The sequence below is a fragment of the Protomyctophum bolini genome, assembly GCF_963924005.1.
Source record: "Protomyctophum bolini genome assembly, chromosome: 4".
Lineage (NCBI taxonomy): Eukaryota > Metazoa > Chordata > Actinopteri > Myctophiformes > Myctophidae > Protomyctophum > Protomyctophum bolini.
Window position 1 is genome coordinate 50,769,133 of NC_137865.1, and position 10,067 is coordinate 50,779,199.

Consider the following 10,067-nt stretch of genomic DNA (forward strand, 5'->3'; position numbering starts at 1 on the left):
CTTCAGATAAATGATGTTTACAGACACTCATGCATTTCATATTTCCCATTATTATCTCCACCGGGCTGGAAGGAGATTATGTTTTGGCCCCGGTTCATGAGTCTGTCTGTGCAATTCTTTTTTCTTTCATTCTTATTTGTTTGTTTTTTTTTGTTCAGGAAAAACGTGACGTTAGAAAAGTCCTCTCTTTTCTTTCATTCTTATTTGTATTTATTTTGTTCTGGCAAAACCTAACGTTAGAAAAGTCCTCGTTAGAAAAGTCCTCTCTTCGTCTCAAGTAGTGGTTTCTTGACTTCATTCTGTGAATGGTTGTAGTGGCGATGATGAATGATGCATTCATTGAGACGGTAATGATGAATGATGCATTCATTGAGACGGTATTGAGACGGTAATGAGATGATGAATGATGCTTGAGCTCATCACTCTCACACGCTCTCTCCCGCAGTAGCGGCTGGTTGGGTGTCCGGGGCGGTGGATCCCGAGCGGCGCCGGTTGGCGGCCAACCTCTTGGCTCTGTTCATAGACGGACCGGCGTAGCTGAGCAGCACCGGCAGGAAGACCAGTCCGTGCGTGGCCCCCAGCAGCACTATGGCCAGGTACATGCGGAAGTAGAAGATCTGGAAGATCTTGGACTTGGACATGGCCAGGACCAGGATGCCGGCGAACTTGGCGACGGTGATCCCGGTGAACACCGAGGTGCCCATGCCGGCCAGGGCCTCCTCGGCTCGCTCCACCCTGGTGCCCCTCGTGCTCTGGCAGAAGGCCCGCGCCACGTGGCCGCAGAACTCCACGGAGATGCCGCAGCTCATGACCAGGTTGACCAGGGACACAGCGTTGAGGCTGATGCCCCACAGCCACATGACCCCCACCATGTCCAGCAGGATCATGGCGATGGTGAGGGTGACGAGCGCGGCCGCCAGCAGCTCCAAGCCCAGCAACACCGCGGACACCACCAAGATGGCCAGCAGCGACACGCACAGGCTGGCGGCGGTGTCGCGGGCCATGGTCAGGTACTGCTCGTAGAACACGTAGAAGACGCTGTAGGGGAACACCTTGTGGCCCACGGCCTGGGTTATGTTGTCGGCCAGAGCGCGGGCCGTCCGCAGGGCGTGGATGAAGTCTGGCGACTCCTTCAGGATGGTGTGGTAGGCCATGAAGTGGGTGGCTCCTATACCTGTGTTGTTTGGACGCAGGTCGACCGCTGCGCTGTAGAGCGCTCTGCCACCTTTCGAACAGTTTTGGGTGGGGACGTCGGACAAAAACATGGGTAGGAACCGCATGAAGTCTTCCCCTTCGGGCCTGATTATTGTAGCCGTACTTTCTAGACAGTCCACACACTGCTCTTTCCGATTGGGCACAGAGGAGCTGCAGAATGCACCCGTGGAGTTAAAGACCTGACAGCATTTCGACGTGGGATTCACCCAGTCGTAGTAGTCGTCGATCCAGGAGAATTGCGGGGTAGTGATAGCGGTGTAGTCGCTGATGCGCGAGGCAGAGTGGATCTGCAGGACCAGGGAGTTGTTGCTGCAGTCCACCACTCCACACACCGTGTTCTGAGCCTCCACGCTGCTGTAATTGAGCCCCTCCTCCACCACGAAGTACACCGGAGGTCCGGTGTGGAGGTACATGCTCAGGTTGTTGAAGTACTGCAGCACATGGGAGTCATCGGGCACGGCGAACCTCTGGTCCATGCCGATCTCCACTTTATTCACCACGGCGACACTGAAGAAGGTCAACCCCACAAACACCGCTACTACGACGGGTCGAACCCACTCCCCGAGGATAAAGGGGGCAAATCTCTTCTTGAAGAAGCAGAAGAGGAAGCCATCCGTCTTCTCGCCCTGACCTTCTGGAAGCTTCACACAGCAGGTTACATCCAGACGGTTGTCCTCCTGCCTTCTGACATCCAGGCCAAGCAGGCTGACGAAGCAGCTGATCTGCATCAGCAGGTTAATGAAGATGGCCAAGCCGGAGAACATGGAGAAAGTCCTCACGGCAGGAATGTCAGACATCGATCCGAGGAAGAAGACCACCGTCTCGGACAGGGAGCACAGGAGCATGCTGGGGGCCACGTCTCCCAGGATACGACCGATCTGCTGATGGAGCTCCTCCTGTTCCCCGCGCTCGTCCCTCTGGTACGCCTGCACCAGGATGAAGATGTTGTCCACTCCCACGGTCAGCACCAGGAAGGGGATGACCTCGATAACGATGAGGGTGAGAGGGACGCCGGCGTAGCTGAAGAGGCCCAGGGAGCAGGCCACGGAGGTCAGCACAATCAGGACGCCGGCGATCGCCAGGGAAACCTTAGAGTCCACCAGCAGTCGCCTGAGGCTGTGGATGTGACCGAGAGCCAGAGATATGTACAATAACATGACGCCGTTGCTGAGTGCTATGGTGCCGACGTCACTGTGGCTCTGCCTGTCTATCTCGTCCTCTATACTCCTCTCTGCGTTAAACGCCACGTTAAGGTCGGGATTGCTGTAGCTCTTCATGAAGAGGACGAACTTCTCCTCCCACGCCTTAGCTTTACCCAGCTTGACCTCGTCGTTGAGGTAGTTGTTGACGGGGAACGTGATCACTAGAGCCGTGGCGTTGTTGTAGTTCAGTCCATCGTAACCCCCCAGAGCCAGATTAGGGAACACCGGGCCTCCGTAGGTGCCTAAACAGTTGTATTGGAAGGGATTAGTGGTACATTTCAGGAACTCCTTGTGAAATCCATCTAGCAACTCAGCAGGGTTGTTCTTGAAGTAGTTGAACACGCTGAAGATGAGACAGTTATCATTGTCCGGGGCCAGAGGACTCATGCAGATATCCTTGAGGGTCACGTTCTGCCCGCGGTACTCGGCCACCAGGCCCTCGATTTCAAGCTGCAAATTCAGCACCTGCTGTAGGACGCTCTCGTTAAAGATGGCTCCAAAAGGCACATCGGGCCCTTCATCGTCGGGCTTGAAGACGAAGGTGCTGTGGAGCGGTGTGGTGATGATGAGATGCTCGATTCTGAAGAAGGGTTCAAAGTGGCTGTCAAAAAAGTCCTTCTCGTGGCGCGCTCGACTATCGGGGGCCGACCAGAGCTCGACAGGGTCAGTGGTGATTGGGACCATGTGGACCAGTCCTAACGAGGCGGCTGCGACCATGACCAGGGTGGTCAGTATGACCAGCAGGGGGCGGCGCACGCAGAAAGAGCCCCAGGCTGTGAAGAAGAGCCTCATGGCGTTCTCAAAGCGCTCCCCAAGCGTTTCCCAGCGTGACGCAACTTGATCAGGGTTGTGGTTTTTCAGAGACGGTGGGTTATTGCTGTCCAGCGTAGTGCCACATTCAGAAGTTCTTTGCCTGTACCTCCAGGATGCCACCGCAGCGGCGATGAAGACGAAGAGGAAGGCCACATAAGAGATGCACATGATTACAACCATGGCGTCGATGCCAAAGATCGTCCAGGGAGGAGGCAGTTCAGGGGTAACCGGCTGGAAGGGGCAGACGTCGGGGCAGTCCTGACAGGAGCAGGGACCCGAGCCGTCTTCCAGGTGCTCGGCGCAGGTGAACGTCTTGTTGTTCATCGGATTGAAGCCAGACTCTGAGACATCAGATAAGATGGGCTGAATTGGGAAAGGAGCAAAGTCACCAGCGAACATGAACTGGAGCATGTCGATGGGTCTGCAGTCCTTTACACCGCCGCATAACACGTCCATGGCCTTGTCGCCGAAGGCATGGACATCCTTACAAGAATCAAACAAGGCATTAGCAAATGTCTGTCCAATGTAGTATTGCAACTCCACCACGTTGGTCCTGTTGGTTTTTGCTTCTGGGGTGAACTGGGTGGCATTCATAAAGTGACTCTGTCGAGGGCTGCATGTCAGCTCACAGAACATGTTCTTCATGTTCAACATGCAGGCAGGGCATCGACCAACCACCGAGTACAGTACACCCAAATTCCCTTCGAGAGAACGGAGCTGGGCAACATCACAGCACAGTTCTCGTTCTCCATAATCATATCCAGGGCATAACTTCTTGAGGAGTGCCTTTCCCTCTCCAGCGTCAGAAGGCAGTGGTTTGGGTGGACCCGTGTAATGGCAGTTGTACTTACCCAAGTCTGATGGTCCACACTCACCATACCAGACACAGTGCTGGGCCTGAACCACTGCCAAGGGAATCAACAGGAACAAAACAAACAGATAGTTTGTCCCCATCATTCCTCTTACCGACGCCATTTAGAGTGGCTCCGTGGCTCAGGGGTTAGAGCAGCTGTCTGAGAATGGGAACCGGACAGCTCCTCCGGTTCGATCCTGATTGATCCTGATAGGATGAATAAACGGCTAAAATCCAGTGTTAGAATGATGGGATTGTAAACAGTAAATAAACCTCTTGCAGTAGAATCTTTCTGTTTCTCTATAGTTATACAATCTTGACAGAGCTCTGGTCTGACGTCACACACAACTCAAACTGTTGCCACGCATGTTTACAAAAGCCGATTTGCACAGTTGTTGTTCTGGGATCCACTGAATTCCCTCCAGTTCCCTCCAGGTAGTATCTCCATTTCTCCGAGGCCCAAACACTCTTGCTCAGTTGTAGAGTAGTTTCTCTCTGCCTTGTTGAGGCTCCGGCTGGCATAGGCAAGAACTTCCTCCGATCCCAACCCGGTCTGCTGCACAAGAACTGCTCCCACCCCAACGTCACTGGCGTCTGTGTAGACGATGAAGAGCAGCTCAAAGTTCGGATGTACTAAAATGGGTGAGGACACAAGATGGGTTTTGAGGATCTCAAATGCTCCTTGACACTCCTCTGTCCATTTGAACTTGACCCCTTTCCTCTTCAGGTGGTTCAATGGCTCTGCTATGTGAGAAAAGTTGGGCACGAAACGGTGGTACCACCCGACATGCCCAAGAACCGTTGTACAGCCTTAAGGTCGGTAGGGACAGGGTACTGTTCCACAGCCCTGGCCTTTCCCGGGTCCACTTGGACTCCAGCAGCGGAAACCACATGACCCAGGAACTTCAGGGAGGTCTGAAAGAAGCTGCTTTTCTTCATGTTGACCGTTAGCTTGGCCTCCCTCAGTTTGTCCAATACATGGTGATGCTGCGCCCAGGATGAGCTGTAGATGATGATATCCAAGTAAACAAAGCAGATGTGACCTTTGAGCCCAAAAGCACTGACAAAAGCAGTCTTATCCTGGCTTTCTTGATCCATTTTGCATTGCCAATAACCGCTGTTCAAGTCAATGCTGGAAAACACCACAGAGCCTGCAAGTGATTCCAGAATCTCCTGAATGGTGGGAAGAGGATAGGCGTCAGTGTGGGTGAGGGCATTCAGCTTGATGTAATTCACACAGAATCGATAGCTCCCATTCTTCTTGGGGATCAAGACGACAGGAGACGACCATGCCGAAGAAGAAGGCTCTATGACGTCCGCAGCAAGCATTTCGTCTATGAGCTCTTTCATGATCTTCAGTTTCGATGGTGAAACACGGCAGTCCTTCTGCTTGATGGAAAAGTTTTGGGTCACAAAGATCTTGTGTGTGAGCACCTCTGTGCACCCTAGAGCTGATGTGCATACATCTCCATTATGACTTGTCGTCCAAAAGATAACGTTCCGTGCGCACAACGAATGATAAACTTAAAGGGTTACAACCAAACAAAACGTAACCGCGAGTCCAACAAACACCTCCAGCCTTCACCGCTGTCACAGCTGACAGCACTTCCTCCTGTCGCTAGCCAGGTGCGTGACGTCAGGGCATAAAAAGAACGTATCAGTCTGGAGTGAACTGACGGCACAAATGGGTGTGCGTGGCGTGCGTGCGTGGCGACGCTAATCGCCACAGTGTGAACTCCTTGTCACTCCTTGTCTCTCACTGTTTCCTGTTGGTTCTCCACCGGTGCTACCAATAAAGGCATAAAAAGACCCCCAGCAAACTTGTTTGGTTTAAAAAAAAATAAAGAAGTAAGGATCCTGGACGATCCACAGTGCTCTGTGCTCTGACCATCAGGATGGTGGAGTTAATCGAGGGTTTGCTCCAGCTCAGTGGCCTTGTGGTTAGAGTGTCCGCCCTGAGACCGGGAGGTCGGGGTTCGATCCATACCAAAGACTGTAGAAATGGGACCCAATGCCTCCCTGCTTGGCATTCAGCATCAAGGGTTGGATTGGGGGCGAGTCCCTGCGACATACTAGCGTCATGTCCAGGGGGTGTACTTGTACATCAAGCTGCCTCACGCTACAGAAACAGGAGATGGGCTCCTGCAAGGGATGGGCAAGGCTACTTACTTACACCGGAGTTCCAGCATGTACGGACACGCTCGGATCATTAAAGTAGTGCAACACATGGGAGTCATCTCGTCCATTCCGATTTCTACTTCATTAATCACAGCAATTCTGCACTGGAAACACCTCTAACACCGGGGCTCAACCGGGCGCGTCTCTGTCACACAATGTTCCCTTTTTAATCAATGAAGGGCGGCTCCACTGCCCGCTTCGCATCGCGTCTCCGTCACCATTAAATTGCCCCGGTTCGTTTTTTTTGACGCACGCGACGGAGACGCAACGCGCCCGGTGGAGCCCTGGCGTCAGTCTCTCAGCTTTTCACAATCTTAACTGGGAATCTAATGCAGAAGAAGTTATTTTCCTTATCGTCTCTCAGTAGCCATTCCACGTCGAGAGGAATCGGGGGATAATAAGCCTTCACTGGCAGCTGCGTCTCGTAGCGATAGGTCTTCTTCTCCTGGACGGGGCAGTTAACTCCCGACCTGCAGCCGTCCGCCTCGGGGAGAGGGAAGCGTGCCTTCTTACCGTCAATGATTCCGAAGACTTGCGCCTCGGACGTTTCGCTCCGGACGTTACTGGTGAAGGTCACTTGGAGTCTGTAGCTCTCACCTTTGATGAGCTTACACGGTTGACGAGGGCAGGGCAGGACGTCAACCCTGGTCACCTTTCCAGAAGGAGAACCACAGTCTTCATATTTGATTTCATGTGCAGAGACTGCGATTACGGAGACCAAAATAAACAATATGGTTCTTAGTTGCATGTTGCTTTATAGGATTTGCCAAAGTCAGAATTAAGAAATTTCCAAAATTCAGTGAAATTAAGTCATGAGCGTGAATATATAATATTTGACATGGCTTTGCTCTGACATCACACAAAACACATACTGTTGCTGCATTCCTAGTTTCCTACCAACGTCAATTTGCACAGCTGTTCTCCTTGGATCTTCAACAGGGGGTCCGGGACCCTGTTGTCCTTGGATCTTCAACAGGGGGTCCCCTTCCAGGCTTTCTGACTGTTCAGTGGTCCTGGTTGCCGTTGGGCTGCTGTAATTGTTGAGTCATTGAGACTCAAACTCAGGGTCATGACCGAAAGAATAAGGTCCCGAATACAAGCAGCCAAAAATGCAGCCAAAAATGCTGCTTGATATATCCAAAGCCATTTTGGTCTTTGGATAATGTGTATGTAATCCATGTGATATTAATAATATTAATAATGAATAATAATGCTATTTTTAGAAAATCTTTGAATATGTATTCTTTCAGAGCGAAACATTTTTAACTCAAATCTGAGTTGCTTCTGGGTCTGGGGGGGGGGGGGTCCCTGGAACAACATTATTTTCAGATGGGGGTCGGTGGCCAATTATGTTTATATTGTTGGGGGACGTTGTCATGAAAATGTTTGAGAACCACTGACACATAGAAACATAGGGTTTTAACCCTGTGAGAACCACTGACACAGAAACATAGGGGTTTAACCCTGTGAGAACCACTGACACATAGAAACATAGGGGTTTAACCCTGTGAGAACCACTGACACATAGAAACATAGGGGTTTAACCCTGTGAGAACCACTGACACAGAAACATAGGGTTTTAACCCTGTGAGAACCACTGACACATAGAAACATAGGGGTTTAACCCTGTGAGAACCACTGACACAGAAACATAGGGGTTTAACCCTGTGAGAACCACTGACACAGAAACATAGGGGTTTAACCCTGTGAGAACCACTGACACATAGAAACATAGGGGTTTAACCCTGTGAGAACCACTGACATAGAAACATAGGGGTTTAACCCTGTGAGAACCACTGACACATAGAAACATAGGGTTTTAACCCTGTGAGAACCACTGACACAGAAACATAGGGTTTTAACCCTGTGAGAACCACTGACACAGAAACATAGGGTTTTAACCCTGTGAGAACCACTGACACATAGAAACATAGGGTTTTAACCCTGTGAGAACCACTGACACATAGAAACATAGGGTTTTAACCCTGTGAGAACCACTGACACATAGAACCACTGACACATAGAAACATAGGGTTTTAACCCTGTGAGAACCACTGACACATAGAAACATAGGGTTTTAACCCTGTGAGAACCACTGACATAGAAACATAGGGTTTTTATTCCTGAAAGCTTTCATGATTTAGAAGATATTTGTAGAATCGTCCTCGGGTCTAAAGATAAAGGAGGCTTTGGCGTGTTCCTTCTTTTCCTGAATGTTGTGTCGATCTGTGAGTCCAGCTCATAGACTGTAAAAAATATGGACAAAGCGTTCTCCGGGTCTAACATGAACGTAAAATGAAGCCGGTCAGTCCTTGTATTGTAAGTCGCCATCTTTCTAGATCCGTTTTGGCCCAGCTGGCCCATTGGCTGGCCCAGACAACAAGGCGGGACTTCCCCCCCTTCTTCTCCGTTGGTTTTTATTTTGACTCGAGTGGGAGGGTAATATCGATCATAGACTGTAACGGTAGCCACGCCCCTCAGAACATACGCGACTTTATGGTCATTTTTTTAATTAATGGGACCATCATTTTCCAAAAAGAATATTATGACATTAGAAATGAGACTTTAAACTAGTGACTGGAAGCAGAAAGTATTAATGACCATGTTTATTAAGGTAATACAGTCTAGGTGAAGTTGGGCCCAAATACATGGACTTCTATGGGGCTATGGGTTTTTTTGGGCCCAATGACGGCGCCACAACAGGCCATTATATGAACTTTCAGGAAATCCCGATTTCCTTATAGTGGCTTCACAAAATATCTGTCTGACTGCCCCCCTGTTCCAGCTTCAGGACGAGAGAGAGAGAGAGAGTAGTCATTTCCTGCCCCGAGGGAAGCATCCGTCACTTGACATTTGTAGTGGGACTTCTCAATTAACCCGACAGCTATAAACCTTCCCTCTTCCCTCCAGAGCCTTCCCTCTCCCTCTCCCCTTCCCTCTTCCCTTCCCTCTTCCCTCTCCTTCCCTCTTCCCTCTCCTTCCCTCTTCCCTCTCCTTCCATCTCCTTCCATCTTCCCTCTCCTTCCCTCTTCCCTCTCCTTCCATCTCCTTCCATCTTCCCTCTCCTTCCCTCTCCTTCCCTCTTCCCTCTCCTTCCATCTTCCCTCTCCTTCCCTCTTCCCTCTCCCTTCCCTCTCCTTCCCTCTCCTTCCCTCTTCCCTCTCCTTCCCTCTTCCCTCTCCCCTTCCCTCCAGAGCGGCTCGACAATAAGCAGAAGAATGACTTTGAAACGAACGCATCATTAGTTCCAGCGTCGGGGGGGGGGGGGGGGGGGGCTGTCAAAATCCATTATCAATTCACGCTGGTCTGTCGCCGCATTACTGTCGGCGCAACGCAAATGTTTACTTTGAATTACTGCCTTATTATGGGGTGTCAGTGTCGCTCGTAAATCAAGTCCCCCCCCCCCCCCCCTCCTCTCTTCCTCAAGCGTTCCGAAACACATTTTGGGAACGTTGCTCCAAAGTGTTGCAAAGACAACCCCACCCCCGCCACAACTTCTCCTGTTGAGTTTATTAGGGGGCAGAGACCCTTGAGTTGTCCAGACAAATACGGCTTTAAGTTTATTAGGGGGTAGAGACCCTTGAGTTGTCCAGACAAATACGGCTTAGGGTTAGGTTAGGGTTAGGGTACCCTAACCCTATTAGGGGGCAGAGACCCTGGAGTTGTCCAGACAAATACGGCTTTAAGCCCACACCACACCAAAGGGTCGGGTTGGGACGAAACAGTTTTTAAGGTAGACCACACCAATGCAACTCAATTCAATTTCAATTCAAAGGGCTTTATTGGCATGAGAAAACATACGTTTA

At 50.8% G+C, this 10,067-nt stretch overlaps 2 protein-coding genes across 2 annotated transcripts; both read right to left on the minus strand.

Annotated features, from left to right (window-relative positions):
• Window positions 1–425: 425 nt before the first annotated feature.
• On the minus strand, window positions 426–5,433 carry LOC308314662 (NPC intracellular cholesterol transporter 1-like; the record flags this gene model as incomplete). Its single annotated transcript, XM_080762294.1, has 3 exons — window positions 426–4,135; window positions 4,474–4,716; window positions 4,863–5,433. 3 exons carry the CDS (start codon window positions 5,431–5,433, stop codon window positions 426–428), a joined length of 4,524 nt encoding a protein of 1,507 aa, XP_080618420.1.
• Window positions 5,434–6,559: 1,126 nt separating this feature from the next.
• LOC308314663 (NPC intracellular cholesterol transporter 2-like) lies at window positions 6,560–9,316 on the minus strand (the record flags this gene model as incomplete). Its single annotated transcript, XM_080762295.1, has 2 exons — window positions 6,560–6,963; window positions 9,154–9,316. 2 exons carry the CDS (start codon window positions 9,314–9,316, stop codon window positions 6,560–6,562), a joined length of 567 nt encoding a protein of 188 aa, XP_080618421.1.
• Between the last annotated feature and the right edge of the window lie 751 nt (window positions 9,317–10,067).